This window comes from Gavialis gangeticus, unplaced genomic scaffold, assembly GCF_001723915.1.
Source record: "Gavialis gangeticus isolate Ggan-Ray unplaced genomic scaffold, GavGan_comp1, whole genome shotgun sequence".
Lineage (NCBI taxonomy): Eukaryota > Metazoa > Chordata > Crocodylia > Gavialidae > Gavialis > Gavialis gangeticus.
In genome coordinates this window covers 13567102-13586495 of record NW_017729011.1, presented here as the reverse complement: position 1 = coordinate 13586495, position 19394 = coordinate 13567102, and the positions used below count along the sequence as shown (strand labels likewise).

The following is a 19394-nucleotide window of genomic DNA, read 5'->3' as shown; positions in this document are numbered from 1 at the left end:
CCACCCGCATGGTCAGGGGGCAGCAGGGCAGGCCCTACGAGGAGAGGCTATGGGACCTGAACCTGTTCAGCCTCCACACGAGAAGGCTGAGAGGGGATCTGATGGCCACCTATAAGCTTGCCAAGGGGGACCAGCAGGCACTGGGGGAGTCCCTGTTCCCCCGAGCACTACCCGGAGTAACAAGGAATAACAGCCATAAGTTGACTGAGAGTAGATTCAGGCTGGACATCAGGAGGCCCTACTTCACTGTCAGGGCAGCTAGGAGCTGGAACCAACTTCCAAGGGAAGTGGTGCTCGCCCCTAGCCTTGGGGTCTTCAAAATGAGGCTAGACAATCACCTAGCCAGGGTCGTTTGACCCCAGCACTCTTTCCTGCCCATGGCAGGGGGTTGGACTAGATGATCTACTTAGGTCCCTTCCAACCCTACCAATTATGAAACTATAATTTGTACAAGTTTGTATAGCCTGGGAAGCAATGGAAAAGAGAAGCCCTCTGTGAATCTAAGATTATATTGATATGTTTTATGCTGTATGTAAGGTCCAAATACCATTGAGGGCTTGATGCAAAGACTATAGGGTCTGAAGTCCCATTGCCTTCCTTCCACCCATGTACAATCCTGCATTCCTGGAGGCAGTATATGTAAAATGTCAACAAATCCAAATTAAACAGCTTTCTCTTGCCTAGCTGAAACTGTCACCCTAGGGATGGCATCCACAGCTGCCTTCCCCAGCTGGCACCCTCCGGCGGCTGTACGTGGTACGGTGAGGTGTGACGAACCTTTCCAGTCTGTGCTCCGGTTCGGACTCCTGTCCTCCGGTGGAGCACTTGCTGTTTGGCTCCTCTCAAGGGAGCAACATGTCTGGCAAGTCCCAGCCCTGGGACCCTGAATGAAACAAGTGGCACTAGCTCCTCTGAGCAGCAGCACAACTGAGCATGGGGAGGGGCAGGAACGGGGTGCCTAGGGCAGGAGCCCAGGGCACAGGCTTTGCGAGAGCACAAAAACAGCTGGCCGCGCTGCCTCCAGCGGTGGTACGGCAGTCAGCACCCCCATGTGCCAGAGCTGCCCAGGGCACAGAGCTACCCTGCTACACCTCTGTCTCCTGGTTCCTCGTGGCTTCCTACCTCGCCTTCTGGGGAGGCCAGTTTTCCCCACGTGTGTCCTGCAATCCTCTGTCCCAGCTACTTGGGCAGCTCCTCCAAAGCTAAAAGGAGGCTCCTCTCAGTTCTCTGTGCCCCGCCTCGCTGACCCACGGCCTTCTCACCTGCTCCGGGTTTGCAGAGCCAGGAATCAGCCCCACCAAAGGCAGCAGTTAAACTCCGTGGGCTAGCACGGGATATACATTTGGTGACAGGAAACAGCAGTGAATTGAGACAGGTCACAACGGCTCTGTGCTCATGCACAGGTACAGTTAGACATCTCCCCTTGGCAGCTATAAACCCTGTGAGCACCGGGCCATTCTCGGTTCCTAAACCTTAAAGGAGGAGGTGGGAACTACCGGCCAGCTATAAGGGACCAAGAGTCTTGGCTTGGGTGCTCCTGTCAACAGTGCCCCCATCTGCTGGACACCTCTCACATCTCAACCTGAACAGGACTTGATTGTCTGGGGGTGGGAAAGGTGGAGGCAACATTTTTGGCAGGCATGCCACAAATCGGCTGCACCCCCCCCAAAGTGGAACAGTTTTCAGAGCACCTTCCTGTGGGTCATTGCCCCGCCCAGCAGGAAGGGAAACTTTCACCAAGTTTCAATGAAGAAACTTTGTACTGAGTGACACAATTCCACTAGTTTGCTGTTGCTTTCCTTCCACCCTAGAGTATGGCGTTTTCTGGTTCTCGGTCCATATCCTGCTCAATCAAGGCGAGATTGACAGGAAGCGATACCAGATACCAGACCAGGAAGGAGTGTATTAAGAGTCTGACCTCATTAGAAATGCCTGCCCACTAGTATGGAAACAGTGCCAGATTACTTACTCAACCATGGAGCATTTATCAGTTCTCACTCTGAAGCACGCTTGTCCAGCTAAATAAATGCTAAATTAATTTCTCAACATGTCATCCTGATTAAGTTCTTTTCCCTCTTTCTCTCGTGTTGGAGACTTTCAACAAAGCATCGTACAAAGATCCCCAAATGAGTCACAGGAGCTATCAAACCGCACGCAGCAGCCAGCTCCGATGAAGCTATAACCTTTCCCTCTCAATGTGCTGACTTTATTCCAGAAGTCAAAGAGCGTTAAGCTAGGCAGGGGCTCAGTTGTTCTCCTCTCCCCAGATTTAGGACCCCGGTTGTTCTCAGAACAGATGGAAAAATTCTGCCCATCTATTTTGCCCCGCTCTGTAGCCTGAATCAGTATGTTTGCTGTGGGTCACAGGCTGAGTGGTATTTTCCGCTCCACTTTAATAACAAGTTCTTTAAGATGTTAGGGCAAAGTGGAGTGGGGAGGGTGGGGGCAGCACAACAAAACTAGCATGTTCAAACTCAATACATTTTTTGAGCCAGAAATTGGAGAAGAGAGGCTAAAAGTTCATTGGAGCCCAGAGCAACCAGATGCACACAGATCCATTGGTTACAGGTAATTCGTATTTTTGGAGATAGGACACACAGGATAAACTCTGAAATAAAACTGGTAAGTTCGTGGGGAACTACCACCAGCACATGCTTCCCAGTTGTGGGGAAACTAAACTAAAATTGTTGGGGGAATGTTTGCATACCCAGGGAAGCGGTACAGACTTTCTGTATCCACATCAACAAGTGGGACATGCATATGTATAGGTATAAAATTAATATCCACGGCCACTTGATGCTGCAGCACCACGGTGACAACATAGTGACCCTGAGATCTCATAAGAAGGAACACGAAAAGAAAGTGAGATCAGTCGGTGGCACCCTCCCCTCCCCTCCCGTCCCCTAGCAGAATATCAGGTGGTAAACCACACCCTGGTTTGAAGCTTGACATAAATGGGTCCCAAATCATAAAGCTAAAGTATGCTGTGTACGTGCCTGCAGGGCCGGGGCTATCTTATTTCAGATGTTACTTGTTACAATGGGCAGTCCATTTGTTGATAGTATCTCTTAAGTTCCTCTCCGTTTTTCCATTGTAAACACTTCCGTCACTATTTTAAGAAATCAGCTGTAAAAACCTGCTCTAGGCTGGAACTTGTAAATCCAGGAATCTGTCTCGGAGCAACTTATTTTACATGAGCAACCCCTTACCCAAATTTGCAGCACAGCAAAATGCAGCTGGGAAAAGAAAGGACCCCAGAAGTTAGCCAGTTTTAAGATCCTGTTTGCATTTTTGTGGTTTGCCTTAACTGTAAACAGTTAATTAGTCCTTAAGCGTAATGTAACTGCTTTTTTCACTTGCACACTCATTTAACATTTTACATAAATGTGCAACATAGGAAAATGTAAATTATGACATGAATACACAGATATTTCCCAGAATTATTTGTTGCCCTATCCACGCATTTGTTTGAAAACATAACTTGTATATACTAGACAAATTATATGCAGTGAATGTAGTGAATGCAGGGCGAGTGATTTTGCATGGCTGCCCTCCAATTACTTTTTCAGCAAGTGGACCTGTTTCCCAGGGATTACAAAATCAAGGACCTTTAAAGGAGCCTCAAGGTTGGGCACTCAATAAAGTCACCAACCATTTTTTAAATTAAAAAAGTTGATCAGTGGTTTCATTTTTTTATCACAAGCTTTCCTAAAGTATCCATTACTGTGGTATCTGAGTGCCTCTACAAGGCTGAAGTTGCAAAATAGAGGACTAAAATCACATGGGCATACATCACTCCAACACAACCATGTGCACTATGGGGGTTAAATTCCCCAGGATGGTGGAGAGGGCTTCAATTCAAGGGTTGCATCATGTGTTTGCAGAACCTTCCTCCCCTCAGGGCAGCAGGAATTTCCTGGTTTAATGTGTTCCTGTATCCATGGTTTTAGGCTTCAATTTTCAAAGAAGTGAAGGCATCCAGACTCCCACTGCTAGATACACATCTCCTGTAAGTGCTTTTAAAAATCCCAACCTACAGAGTTTTCCAATCAATCAGCCAAGAGATGAGGGCTTGATTTCACTGGGAGCTCAGCACCTCAAAGGGTTATGTATTTAACCAGTCAGGAATACTGCAATATTGCAAGGGTGGGGGGATGTGGGAATTAACATTTTACTACTTATTTAAGCAGTTTCTAACACAAAGGATCACTCGTTCTGAAAAAGAAGCACTAGGTAATACTCTAATGCAAAATAAGCCTGCAAAGACAAAAATCATCTTCCAGCTTGTCGTAGAACTTGCAGGTTCCTACTTCAGCAGCATTTTTAATACATTTTACATATGAAAATATCAGACGGACCATTTTTGTGATATGCAAAACATGCAGCATTTCTAGAATACATTTTTAATATATGGCACCCCATGCTCACTACCTGGTTTTGTAATATCTTCACTAGCTTTACCAAGCTGTCATGCACTGAAAGGGATGTGCGCTGTGTTGTATTGGTTAAACCTGGCACAGAGTGTCTGGAAAACGCACTTTTGCAGAGTGGCATAACTGAAACACAGTGGAGAGTCAAAGTGAAAGCAGTCACCCTTGGTGCCTTTCTGAGCCTCTCCCCAGCCCTGGGGGGTGTGAAGGAGACAAATGCAATTTCATGGGGGTTCCCCATTGGTTTGTGTCCCAGGCCTTGTCTATACTTACCACCTTTAGCAAGCAAAAGTGGCACATAGTATAGTTACTGCTGCCCAGGAGCCAAACTGCATGACTCTACTTCAACCCCTGTGCTGCCACAGTGGGACGTGTACCCTAGAGTGCACCGGTGGCTGATGGACAAGGGCAGCCCCCAGAAGTTGTTGGAGTGTCTGCACGTGTCTTCTGCCAGCTGCCAGAAGTGTAATCCCATTTGGCAGATGAGGTGTAACACCGCTGGCCCAGAGGAGGCTGCAGTGTAGATGCACATTCAGTTTTTCCCGCAGAACTCTGTAATGGAGGTTAGGGCTCAGCCTGAATGCATTTATAGTAAATTAGCAATCGGCTTCTGCTGCTCGCATCACATCCACTTTGTTTGGAGCAGAGATGGGCCCAAACCCTGGGTACCCCCTTGTAGAAATTCAGTTATGAACTTTATAGCACAGGCACTTCTTTAGCAAACAAAAATATTTTGCTCTGGTGTAGCAGTTTTCATGCAGAGACCTCAAAGCACTTAAAAGAGCAAGGCAAGCATTACCCCTATTCCATAAAAGGCACAGTGGAAATGCAGAGGCAAAGGGACTTGCCTAAGGCAGGTCCAGCAAGTCCTTGCTCAGGAGTGAACAGCAGACCCTGGTCAAGAATTCTGAGCTGACTGACCACTGACTATTCATGGGGCTGTGCCAGGAAGAAATACATTATTAAAAACTTGGACTTACCGGGAGGCCTCTGTCTCCTTTAAGTCCTGGAAGTCCGAGTAAAAATGGAAACAGGGTAGGTCCAAAGGGGTCAAAGATCTGAAAGCCATCAGTGGCAGCAGGTGTTGTGACATTGAAGACTTGCACACTGGTCCTGGAATTAGGATGAAGAGATCCAAGTGTTGGTTTGGTGCGCAAGAAAGGAACAGTAGTAGGATCTGCTTTCCTGGTTGGCAATGGCAAAAGCTTCTTTGGAATGGGTCCACTGGTGACGCTCTCTGGGGTTTGCTTTAGGGTAATGAAATGGATGCTGCCAGTTGTGTTCTCCATGTTGTTTCTCATTGGCTTTACAGTGCTGGGCATCTCAGAGAGTTTAGGGATTGTTTTTTGGTGGATCTTCTTTTTGGTTTCTGGCCCAGATTCTTTCCTGCTGGCAGCAGTAGCGTCTCGGCCGGTAGGCAGGACATGCCTGGCAGTGGGAAGGGAGGACTTTTCCAAGCTTGCACTGGGAGAGGGTTGAGATATCCTGAGGGCTCCTGTAGTAGTTTGAGGGAATGAACGGACTGATGGCCACACTTGAGCACCTGATGGAAGAGGAGAACGTGCCACTGTAACCTTGGTGGCTTTAGTTGTTAATCTTGGGGATGGCTGTTTAGATGGAAGCAGGGTGACCGATGCTGCAGCTGATTTCCGAGTCTTGAGGGGTGGGGTGACTTTGTCAAGCTCTGATGGTGGACTCACAGTGGTCAGGTTCTTCAAACCCTGTAGCGGGAACTCAACCTGCAGCGGGGTCCTTGGGGAGGCACTGGGATCCCTGGGTAAGAGTGGGATGAGTGGAGGCAGATTCGGCCGGTAGGTATCTGCTTGCCTGCATTGCTTTTTCAGGTATTTACAGTAATTATGAGCTGCCTTGGCGGAAGGATAAATATCAAACTGGCAAATGGCACCTTCAAACTGTACTGAGTTCTGGTTCATTTTTCCTAAGAGGAAAGATCCTTGTGGATCCAATGCCTCGTCTTTTTTAAAATGCAAATCTGCATGTATTCTTTGCTTCCCACAAGAAGTAAATAAAGTGACCGTCTGCCCCCGGATGTGAATGGCCATATTGTGCCACTGGCCATCATGAACATTGTAATCAAAATATACAGAACGCTTGTGGCCTATGTACACTATGATCTTCCCAGGGACAAACTGGACCCCCAGCTGCAGTTTTTTCTTCTTGCTCTTAACAGCGAATAGAAAAGCATTGTTGATGCGGTGGGAGCACAGGCTCAGCACTAATGCCAAGTCAGTGCCAAAGGCAGCAGGAATGATGGAGGTGACGGGAGCTTCAATGCGCGCTCGCTGAGTGAAGATGACCCCCAATTTGAAAGGGATGACCCCCTGAGGAACTGAGCGCATTGAAGACCACCCGCTTGATGGCCTCTTCCCTGCCAGGCCCAGTCTTTGAAGAATGTCCACATCTGAAAGAAATAGAAAGGGAATGTGAGTACTTGAATTACAGTCTGGTCCAACACCCCTTCAGGTCTTTTCATGGATGCCAGTAAATTGTTGATCACTCAGTCCCTAAATGCAGTGAAGTAACAGCAGCCCCTACACTCCCCTCCAGTCAGCTGGTTCAAACAATCAGACCATAGATGCAACCAGCTGTTTCTTCCTGATTTTCTATCTATGAGCAAGCGCACTGTCACAATATCTTGGAGGAGATGACAAAAGAGACCAGATGCAGAGTCCATCCAGCCCAGTGTTCTGCCTCCAACAGTGACCTGTGCCAGATGTGTCAAAAGGTGAATAGAGCATTATGCCCAGAATGAAAGTTTTTTTTCCCAAATCCCAATCTTACACACAATATGATTAAATCTTTGGGATTAACACTGGTTATGTTATGGTCATATGGGAAAAGTGGAATTATGATTCGATGTAGTCAGACATTTTTAATAATACGTTGATTTGAGGCAGGGAGGTTTACTTTCTGCAGAGGCTTCTGGAGTGAAGGCCCTTATCTTCATCTTTCCAGATTCACAAGCACCATCATTTGCAATGAACTCATGGCCCTTGGTGACACTGTGATGTTTCAAGAGAAAAAGAAATGGCTGGTGGCATAAGAAAGCTGCACTTAATTGAGCCACTGGAAGAATTTGCCCTGTGGCATTAGTTACAATGCATGACCTCACAGGTTTACATTTCGTGCAGAGCTTGAAGGAACCATACATGTAAATGAAGTGTTTTAGAAATAAAGTGGGATGGAGCTTAATAAACTGAGGTCCACTAGTCAAGCAAAAGGCATGTAATGAGCAGGCTAAGGCATCATTTCATAGTGCTTAGGGTCGGAAGGGACCTAAACAGATCATCAAGTCCGACTCCCTTCCCCAGGCAGGAATGGGTGCCACGGTCATATCACCCCGGCCAAACATCTGTCCAGCCTACTCTGGAAGACCCCCAAGGCAGGCGGCACCCCTTTGACTTCTGGCTCCACAGTAAAAATTGCCTTACAAGTGTACGGCAAATTAACAGGCAGCAAGCAGCAGAAACTCCTGGCTTCTGACTGGGCTGCAATGCTTAACTTGAGCAGATGCTCAAGGTTTTGAGAGGAAGAGGAAGAAAAGGGTCTGTGTGGAGGGATAGAAGGAGCCTTGAAAGTGAATCCTGGGGTGGAAATAAAAGGGTTTTAGAACCTAGTTCTGTCCCCACTCAAATCAATGGAATAGCTCCATTGACTTCAACCCCAATGGAAGGAAGGCCCCTAAAACGTAACACTTTTCTTCAGAAGGTTTAAACCAACCAATAGAGATCTACAGAAGTGACTGGGTTCTTTAGTAAATACTACTGGCTCTAATGGCTACAAAAACCTATTGGCTTCCTCACTATTAAACACCAGAGGTGCCATAAGGAGTTCAGGCTCTTATCCCGTTTCCACTCTTCATGTCAAGGGCTGTTACTCTACCTTTGTTCTGTTAGCTCAGCAGGGAAAGTAGCTATTCAAAACTGGGCAGACAAGGGGTTTTATTTTCCTTTACATTCACATAACTGACAAAGCACACTCCCTGTCCCCTGATTGCCAGCTAATCTTCCTTTTTAAGTTATCAGTGAATAATTTGCTCTGGCAGAGGGCGACTTGCCTGGATTGCTCCATCCAAATATCTGTATCCAAAGGCAAGCTTTTAAGAAGGAGCACGGTAGTAACACCAGCCACGAACACGCATCAATTAATGTCACAGGACTTTCAGGATTAAAAAAAAGAAATTAAAAGAAAATCCAAAGGTTGCTCAGGAAAAGACGCCCTGAAACGGGCCTTGGGATGTGGGCTCCTTCACCCTTCGCTGCTACACATTCAGCGCAGTTCTTAGTATTTGTGGAACTGGCACAGAAAAAGTTCCTCATCGTTGACTAGAAGAGTGGAAAACTCAAGCCAGTCCAAGGCCTGTAATAGTCTCTGGCCAGGAAGGGAAAAGAGTGGAGAGAGCTGCTCTGTTTCTTGACTCTAGCAAATCATAACCATTTCTGTATGCTAGAACAAGGAAATCAATACTTAGTTTGCCTGCTACCAGATTGATTCCACTCTCACCCCTTTATTTTTTTAAGGCATTAAGGCTCGCTTTACAGCAGAGATGTCTAGGGGTGAAGTGTGAAAGAGGATGGGCATTTAATTTCAGTTACCTCTAGGCTGAGGAGCTAATTTGTTGTATGAACATGTGTTATTTATTAATACTGATGTTTTTCCCTGAGTCAGCAAGTCCTTGGTTCCCAGACAGGCTCCTCTCCTATTACACAATAGGGATTTCTTCCACCACAGCAATGGTAGCATGCCGTCCATGTTTGCTGAATGAAGGGCGTACAGAGCTAGCCTAAAAGTCACTTCCGTCTTTTGGATCTTTTCCCAAGGCCTTTCAAATGCTTAGGGCCAAATCCTGACTCTAGTATAGTCAAGAGGGAGCCTTGCCATGGACTTCAAAGGGTCCTGGATTTGGCCCTAAAGAAATAAACTTTCTGCTTAGATCTAGGAGCTAAATTCTGGCTTCCAATTGCTACATGTATTTTTAGGTTCTCTTCTAGAGATATACGGCAGTGACAAAGCAAAAATACTTTGTGCTCTTGGGAGTTATTCATTCGGTAGCTGTGCAAAGACATAACAAAGTTTCTCCTGCTCTGCTGGTGCTGCTGCTGTTTGAAATACAAATCCAACTGCCTTCTTAGCCTCCATATAAAACGGTGCTAAAAAAAATGTGGGCTATATCCTGGATGCCTGCCTGAAGTTCGGTTAAAACGGACCTTGTGGAGGGGACTGTGTGGATTTTCCTACCCTGTGTCCAGCCACACAGTCTGGAGCTCTTGTTCACTCAGTCCATGCCTGCTGCTACATCCCATGCCGATTTTCATATACAGGGAGGCATGTCCCGGCTGTCATGAGCAGGGATCCAAGTTTTCCGTTTCCCACAGAAAAACAGGGAAAACCATGGATTTCCCATTTTTATCAGAGAAAACATGGATTTTCCCTTTTAGAAGAGAAACCCGCAGATTTCCCCCTTTTGCAAAGAGCTCTGCAGGCTGGCGAAGCTTCAGTCTACAAGAGCTGTTTGCAAAAGGGGAGGAAAGCCCCAACTCTGCCCGGAGGGGAAGGGAGAGGGGGAACCGCAGGGCCTGACACTCGCACTTACCAGAGGCTGCTTCAGGCTCACTCCTCTTGCTGGAGGTAAGTGGGGCTTGAGGGGTGCGGGGCAGGGCTGTGTGGGGGAAGCTGGCTGAGGGAGTGGGGAGATTTGCAGGGGGTTTACAGCCTGCCCGCTCCCAGCCAGAGTGCTCAGCGGGCTGCAACACCCTGCCCCGCCAGCTCCCAGCCAGCTGCAAACTGGAGTGCCCGGCTGGCTGCAAACCTCCCCGCTCCCTCAGCCCCCAGCCAGCTTGGGCACTCCCCCGCTGGGCACTCCGGCCGGGAGAGGGTTTGCAGCCTGCCTGTTCCCGGCTGACGTGCCCAGCCAGCTGCAAACACCCCCTCCCAGCCGGAGTGCCCAAGCTGGCTGGGGACTAAGGGAGCGGGGAGGTTTGCAGCCGGCTGCGCACCCCAGCTGGAAGGAGTCAGGGTGGGTTTGCAGCCCGCAGCCCCATTGGGCACTCTTTGGCTGGGAGTGGGGTTTTGCAGCCAGCCAGGAACTCTGGCCAGGAGTGGGGAGACTGCAAACCCCACCTACCCCGACCGGAGTCCCCAGCCAGCTGCAAACCCTGCGTTGCAAATGCTGCACTCACCACCCTGTGGCCCTCTCCCAGGCCCTCTGGAGTGCGCTGTATGCAACTGGTTCAGCAGGGCACAGCGGGGCCATGCACGAAAGCTGCCTGCCGCTGCAAGCTCCATGCTGCCCTGGCCACACTTCCTTTGTGTGCACAGGGGCAGCACACACCTGCCCTGCCCCCCCCCCTCCAAATCTGGGGGCGCAGGTCCTCCCTGCCCCCTGGCAGTGCACGCTGTCACTGGAAGCCAGCCCTGCCTGCGCCTGCAGCAGGTGGAGAGCCGGCTCGTGCTCCTGCTGTAGCAGCCGCTGCCTTCTGCTGGGGACAGGGGGCTGCAGACCTGGGGCCCTGGCCCATAGCCCTGGCAGCTGGGGGCCCCCTTCAGCAGAGCTGGGGGGCAGGGGCTGTGGGTGGGGAGCAAGGGGCACAAGCAGAGGTGGGGGTTTGTGGGGGGGAGTGAGGGACATCAGAAGGGCTATGGGGGGGCATTTAATTTTAACCACGGATTTTGGGATTTTTATCAGAGAATTTGCAATTTTTTAGCAGAGACTTCATGATTTTTTATCACGAAAAACCAGGATCCCTGGTCATGAGACATCATCAGCTAATGCAAAATGAAAGATGACCAAGTGACAACTTTGACTTCTTTAACTGGTTATATGTTTATCAAAGCCTTTTCCCTCTTAAGGTACTTCATCAAGACATATTGCTTTAAAATAAATTGCCTAAAGCTGTCCATTTCCAAGCCCTTTGAAACAAACTGTGTTTTCCACACAGCGTGTGATGGAGCTGAGGGAGAATTTTTGTATAATGTATAAAGTGATAAGCAGAAGAGATTGCTGAATTATCACAACCCTGAAAGAAAGGATCGCTAACTGTTTAACTTGTTCCCCTCGTGTCAACTTTATAACAAACCAAAACACAAAGCCAAAAAGCAGGAGAGAAATCAGTCTTAATTTACTGGATCCTACTGGCTGAGATCTAGTGCCTATATCCAATATTTAGTTGAATAAACTTCTAATTTCAAAAGCTTTTGCTAAGATCCTCAGCTGGATTTATACCTGTTCTTTACCTGGTCCATTGGCCTTTGAATTTGTAACCTCTATGTAGCACTTCATTGCTTTCCAATGTATGGGGTACCCCTTATCCCCCGTAATCTATAATGATGGGATTTGCAAAAACACACAGCTTTGGCCTAAGTCTACTTCCCTTCAAATCAGCATTAAAATTTACATGAGTTTTGCAAATCCCACCATTATATTCTCGAGTAATAATATATCCTAAAATAATGATATTTGCTTGCAACGTGAGCCTCCCCTAAAAGTTTAACACGGGCATCCAAATGCCAGAAGAAGCTTTCCCTTTGGTTGTTAGGAAACAATCCTTCTCTTCTCTGCCAGCCGTGCTGGATGTTCTTGGGAGAGAAATGACACCATAGTGGCAGGATTTCCACTGCATCATCACACACAGTAGAAGACTTCTTCTGTGAGCAAAATGAAACAATTTATTTTATGTGAATGGCAGGAGCCAAAAACATTTCAACATCCCATAGTGATCCTGGGAGTTAAATGATCAATAAACACGACTCCAAAAACAGAGCGTTAAAAGCCTATTCAAAAAGAGCTAAAACACAGGATTTGTTCTTCTTTTACAAGGGAACATAAAATGCAGTCTGAAAACTGCTCGACTAAGTGACTCAGCCAGATGTTCACCTCCTCTGCATAGAAGCAGAATTTGGAAAATATTACATTTTTTGAAATTGCTGATGGCAGGGGCAGGTCTTTTTTTTTTTGTTCTGCAAAAACTGCTCCATGGGCTGCTGTACAGCTGAGTTTGGACCAACTTTTTATTTTTCCTTCATGTTTTGAAGCCTAAGAGGCCTGGAATCTGCTAGTTCACTTATTATTGCCTACTGATTGCAGAGGAAGTTATTTCATTCCAGCCTGCACTCCGAGTAAATCATGTGGAGGAGGTGTTGCTATTTTTAAGATACAGGAGGTGGCTCCCTGACAAACAGATGTTGGAGAGGTGTTCAGTTTCTACCATCCAGCTGTGGACACAGAAATCTTTTTATCAACATCAACCAGGGAAATTCCTAGCTCCCTGGCTGGGTTACTAGTTATTCTAAAGAATGATCAACTAGGATAGAGAAATACAAAAGAAAACAAACCCATCTCTTGAAAAGAAATGTGAAAATGTAGCATGTCCAATTTACAAGCCCCTCTCATGACAGTGAAGTCAAATAAAAGACCTGCATGGGCTTCAGTAGCAGCCCAAGCAGGTCATGAATCATTTGAATTTTCCTCCCCATCCCCAAATGAACCCTCTCTGTAGCAGAAAGGGGGGAAGTCACTGAAAGATAAAGGGGAAAATCAAAAGGAAATTGGATTGCATGGAGGTGTAGGTGACGGTGACCAAATTCTCCAGCAATCCTGACCAGTGATCAATATGCACATTTTTATACTAAGTATTGCATCTGCTTCTAACACAACTCATACCCTGTACACAATAAAGTCACCAGGAATGACTGTAGTCCTGCACATGATTGCTGGGCAATTGCTTCCTCATGGGAAAGTGTAGTTTAAACATCATCTTCTGCATCATTCTGTGTGTGCTGGCTCACCAAAGGTCAATGGTACCTTAAAGGAAACTGCATGTTTTCCCAAGTGAAGGGCAAATGCAACTATGAAGGGTGAGGAATTAGATTAAACCAAAGAAGAAAAGGCATGACCCAGTGTGAACAAGGAGATGAAAACCAGATGTACCTATGCCCCTGCCAATGCCTGGGTATAAGTTGAATCATACCCTGGGATGCACTTTGGCAAGTGAGAGCCCAGGTTTGGATACACTAGACTAGAACTCTTGGCCTCAACAATAAATCACCTGTCACAGCTTTGGAGAACATCAGGGTTACACTGCACCATCAGCATCACCTCGTGCAAGTAATGTTGCTTGATGTACCTCAAGAAGCACAAAAGTGCAAGCTTTCACATATTTGAACAGCAGGCAATTTCACAGTATGCTTCTCAAACATGGACAAGTTTCTTGGACAAGTCACTTCCTATTCTCTGACTCTGGTTCCTTGTCTGTACAACCATGTTGGTTGTACTTACCAGCCTCCAGTGGATGCTTAATTTGTTTGTGACCAAGGCCATTAGATGAAAGGCTCAATGAGCCAATTTTTAAAGGCATTTCAATGCCAGTAAATGCAGGGAGATGTCTACTGGGATTGTCTAAGAAGTTTGGCACATGGGAGCTTTTCCTCAAATACCACTAGACACCAATCTATATCTTTAGGAAGTTTTAAATGCCTTTAAAAATCGGGCTCTGACTATCATGTATATTATCTGTATAGCTGACACAGGCCAATAATTAAATCCTCAGCAGCAAACTCATTGAGTTCTGCACACTGGGATCTTGATTAGAAGTTCCTTCGACTGAAAGCAAATGCCTTAGTTATGGTTGTAATTCCTTTACACCATTCCTTTTTAGGGAAGAGAAGGGAAGGGAAGGGGGGGATGAATGAATGAATAAATAAGTAAGTATAATTTACCTTCAGGACTTCCCTGTGTGACTCCCAGGAAACAGGTAAAATATAAAATGGTCCAGAGAAAGAGGGAGCCCCTAAACATTGGAAAAGAAGAAAAAGGGTCAGTTCTTTTTTTTTAACCATATTTATAATTCAAATGCATTACCTGACTGACTGCTAAAGGCTTTGTGCTGCATAAGGAATCACTCATAAACCAAGTGGACGCAGGATTGGTGTTCCCACTGACCGCAAGGGGGTTAAGAGCAGGAACCTAACAGAAATGACTGCTTGCTTTTTACTGGAACATCACATTGGCACTTGACAGCCTGGTTAAAAGCCAGATGATTTCAATAGAAGGGTTTCCTTTGACTATCATGATTGGGCTATGAATCAGGACCAGAGCACTGCTCTGAGACACAGCAGTCACAGTCTCCACTCATCACTTCTCCACCAAAGCCTTTTGCTAGTTCCTGTGCTGTCCGGGATAAAACCAGAATTCAAGAGGCTGGAAAAATAATTTCAAGTGAGGAGAAAGGAGAGCCATGACAAGAATGTGGTTGTGGATGGAATAGGATGCTGTATAGCAAGCAACATGTAAGCTACCTTTTATATCTGAGCAAACAAAATGTGAAGCCTACTGCTCGCTCACTCATTTAGAACCTTTTTTTTTTTTGACAAATCCTGTCTGAATTGATGTATTTTCTTGGAAAGAAGGGAAACAAGGAGAGGCAACAGCATGTTGACCCTCCAATACCCAGCCGAGTTGGAGCACTGCCATTAATGTGTTTCTCATTAGTTCAATGTGTAGGGAAATCCTCCTTACCAGTGGAAAACCAAAAACAAAAAGCCCCACACAGGATTTGAGGCGTTTCAAGCTACATGGAGGCAGCTCTCTGGAAGATTGTGTTTCACACCTGTGAAACTGCATTTGGCAAACCTTTCCATTAGGTAAACTTTAAGCTACTGGGTGCTAGTGCAAATGATAGCTAGAAGGAAAGACTATACCAGAAAATGTACTTAAAACCACCCCTTGCCCCACAAATTCCTTGATCTGTATCAAAATAATGAAAAGCATAAGAAACTCCTTGGTTAAGTTCACTTAAAACTGTCAGAGGAAAGTTATGAGATTAGATTCTCTCAGCTTCCAAAGAGGAGATTTAATAGCCTGATTGAAGTAGCAAGGCCATTAGGCAGCTGGAGGAGCCCAGACAAAAATGTAAACTAAACAAAATCCTCTACCAGAGGAAGAAAAACCATGGATCGTTCATCGGTTACGACTTCATTTCAGACAGACCAATATTGTAGTTAGGAGGAGCGGGGGTGGTGGGAGTGAGAGATGAGTTACACCCTGTGCAGATCTGGCAAATTCAGCTAATTGTATAGCTCAGTATTTTAGTTTTCTCCCGCCTTTGAGTTTCAACTCTTGCACAAGAGATTGTACATAGTGATTTTTTTGCACGTTGGGCCAACTCCTCACTGTGACTCCATTGGCTATAATGAAATGACAATGATTTACACCAGCTGGAGAATCTGGCCTAATGGCAATAGTATAGAAATCCATGCATGAATCCCATTACTTGCTATACTTCAAGACTGGAGGAATAATCCTATGTTGGCTGGGAAATGGAGTACATGGACTATAACCTTCTTTTGCAGTCCCTACCAGCCTGATTCTGAGTTGTGCCTTCCAAAACCTTGTAGGCTTCTGTAACTTAGGTCCGAATGGGCCATCTGGTAGCCTGGGCTAGCCAAAGCACAGTACACTCTAGCCACACCCTCTTGCTCCACCATTATGTTAGCAATATACTAGCCAGGGAGCTCTCCCTATGTCAAAGGAATACCCAGTAGAGATATCTGACTGCTTTCTGGCTCTGTTATGCAATAGAAGTGATTTAAATCTCTGTGGCCATGTCTACACACGTGCTTCACTGCAGAGCAGACTAATTAGCTGCAGAGTAAAACATCATCGTCTACACATGGCACACTATTAGGCCGCAGTAAACTAATTGATGCTGCTGTAAGAAAGTACTGTCGGTGATAGTAATTGTGCGATGTGCAATTAAATGCACGTGTAGACCCTGACCATGGGTGGAAATTATGCCCGGTCGGTCCAGCCAGCAGGGGGCCAGACTCCTGCTTGCTGCCTAGCCACACGGCTCCGCATTTGCAAGCACCCTTGAGCCCCAGCCAGTCCCAACACCCCCCAACACTACCACCCAGAGCCCGGGGATACCCCGCCATGCTCCCAGCCCTGGCATAAACTGCTCCACCCTGGCTCAAATTGCTGCTGTTCTGGGAGCACGTGTAGATGCTGTGCCCAGGAGTACTTTACTCTGGCTCAAACTGCTCCTGAGTTTATTGCTTTGAATTAATTGCACGTGTAGATGTACCCTCTGGGTTTTAGCATAAACAGCTGCATCTGGGAGACCTGTTACCCCTTCCAAGTTGTACTTAATTCTGCTTTAAAAGGGGGTGCGGGTGGAGGAGAAAATAAGTCTCCATCCCTACATTCCTATAATTCTAAAAGGGGGCAGCACCCAGCGCACAAACACGATCCTCATTCCTGCGGCTCTGTACCAAAACAAACTCTTGTTAAACTCAGATGTGACTAAACATGCCAGCTGAGCAGACACATCCAAGATATGCAAGCTGAAAGATCCTTTAGCCTGAGTGGTGCATGCATCTCCCCTAACAGGAGGTAAAATTTTGGCAAAGATAGGACAGTTTGTAGCTTCCACACGTGTTGGCAGGTCAAATTCAGACTATGGGGACCCATGATTTACCTCCCCTGCTAACTTGCATGAAGAGTATGACCACCTTGCCCTCACTCCAGTGATAAGTCCTTTGACCTACCAAATGACATCCCATGGGTTAAGACCACGTTTCCTAAGAAGGATGGAGCCTCTGGATCTATACACAGGACAGAACAAACACGATTGCTTTTAGAGTGCTCAGCAGGCTACAATCCAGCCACAAGTCACAGCACAGCAAGCTGAAGTCTGCTAACATCGCAAGAGGCAGAGGTGTGGGGAACCCCACGGATACGCATACTAACAACTTGCTTCCAATTTTCCTCGCTTTCCAATTGACAACCCAGGCAGGGGAGTGGGCTTTAGGGGAGATCTCCCATGTAATCCATTTGAGACACTGACTGGGGAGATGGATTCACAGCACAGGATCCAGCTGGCACTGGACTTACTGCCGCACGCCTTAGCCAATACTGTACAAGACTGAAAGAGGGACAAGTGCCAAAACATTGAAGAAAAGCACTTTGGCAAAATAGACCAACTTAATGGAAAAAGTGAAAGCTGCTTCCAAATGGCAGATCTGTGACCGATGAGGGCTGTTAATTATTGCAGGTTTTTTTATAACGTGAGCTTTTTTCCATTACAACTCTGGTGACAGGATTGCATAAGCAATCTGACTAGCAGTAATAAAGAGAAAAAAATTCTTCTTATATAGAGTTATCAAGTCCACCTTTTCCCAATATCTCCAGTTCATCCCACCACTAGTGATGTTCATAGTGTCTTTCACAACAGTTACTCCGCTATGAGTGCTTATCATTTATATTGTGCTGGTGCATAGGAACCCAAGTCGAGGCCCATACCCCCCTGGTATCAATCGCTGTGCAAAGACAGAACAGAAAACTGATCCTTGCTCCAAAGAGCTTAAGATCAAAGTAAAAGTCAAGAGATAGCAAATGGATACAGTCAAACAGGGTAAATAGCAAAACAATACCGGTCAGCAAGATAGATAATGGTTTCAGTAGTTTAACTGTGAGTGCTGAGTATGCCACAGCTATAAGAAACACCCAAAGGCACCTTATTTGGTTTTTGCAAACCTTTACAAAAACCAGGTGAAAAACACACCCCAAGACCTATCAACCATTTATGTTCTGCTTTCAGGATTTAAAGAGGATCATAGGCCTTGTGCTGGAGTGACTTGCATCTGCCACTATCCCCATTAAAGACAAGGGAAATTGTGATTTAGTGGTGTGTCAGATCATCGCAGCCAGTCATCACTTTTGCAACAAAGGTTAAAGTTCAAACTCTCAAAGTAACAGTCTGATGGGCCCCTAGAGCCAGGAGAGGAGTTAGTCGTGTCTCTCTGTGCAGTCTGTATAAAATCATCTCCCTTTCTGAAGAACCCGTACTAATAAGTGCCATGTAGAAGGCAACTGTCTGAAGGGCAAAAAAAAAGCATGCAGCGACTGTTTGATCACTACTGGTTCTTTGTACCTTCTGGATACTGCAATATAACAATGCATTGCTACAGCGAGGACAATGGCACCGCTAAAAAAGATGGTCTGACCACTTAGGAGCAGATGTGTTTGGGAATTTATCAACAGAAAATGCTGATTTGTTAAAACCAAAACTATGTGTAAAATGTGCTTGGTTTCAACAAATTTCCTCAACTCAAACAGCATCTTGGAACAAAATTCTGAAATGGTCCAAAATTTCCACTGCAATTTAAATAAAAAGTTCTATTTTTCCAAATCAAGAAGACGTTATGTTAAAAAAAATTGGTACATTTACACTAAAAAAAAAAAAAATTGAAGGTGAAAAAAGATAATAATTACTAATACTTTGAGTAACCCAAACTATTGGTCTTTGGTTTGTATGTTTAGAAAATGTTTTCAGATTAACTTTTTGTCTTGCTATAGTCTGAGAATTATTATTATTATTATTTTAAGTTTAAAAATTTTTGCAGAACAAAATAGCCAGTTCCCTTCAGCCCTTTGGAGCAGTGACATCTGCTGCACTAAGGGCTAGGCAGAAATCTGGCTGTTGAGAACTGTTCTTCAAAAGGACTAAATCAGTGTTTCCATCAGTCTGTCAGAAGACAAGACACACACACTTCTTAAGTGCCTAAACTTTATCTGGTTAGAACTGAAAATCTCAGCCTACATACACTGACTTACGAACACCCCATTCTCCCTTGCTAGCATTCTGTCTTACAACCCTAACCCAATCAACACTCATCTGATCATTTATGTAATGACAACCAATGGTTGGGGGCAAGCTCCTTTTTGAAAGGCTAGTGCCATAGCATTCAATCTGCCCCGAGACAGGTACTGTGACAAAACCCTGAGGTGTCGGGGCGCTCCCAGAGATACACCCTGGACTTGTGCAAGCTTAGCATTCCCCCACTGCTGAATGGGCATGGCCAGGCTATTCATTTGCCCAGAAATCAGGGTTCACCACAGGCTCTTGAGTAAAGAAACAAACACCCCTCCTAACCCCCCCCCCCCCA

The 19394-nt window shown here is 46.0% G+C and overlaps 1 protein-coding gene across 1 annotated transcript in view; it reads right to left on the bottom strand.

The window, feature by feature from the left end:
- COL27A1 (collagen type XXVII alpha 1 chain) overlaps positions 1 to 19394 on the bottom strand; it is a 293868-nt gene that overhangs the window by 262594 nt on the left and 11880 nt on the right. Inside the window, exons 2-3 of the mRNA XM_019510527.1 lie at positions 14166 to 14236; positions 5411 to 6852 (exon numbers count right to left, since the gene is read on the bottom strand). Coding sequence (XP_019366072.1) covers positions 5411 to 6852; positions 14166 to 14236 — 1513 coding nt within the window. The remainder of the gene's footprint in view (positions 1 to 5410; positions 6853 to 14165; positions 14237 to 19394) is intronic.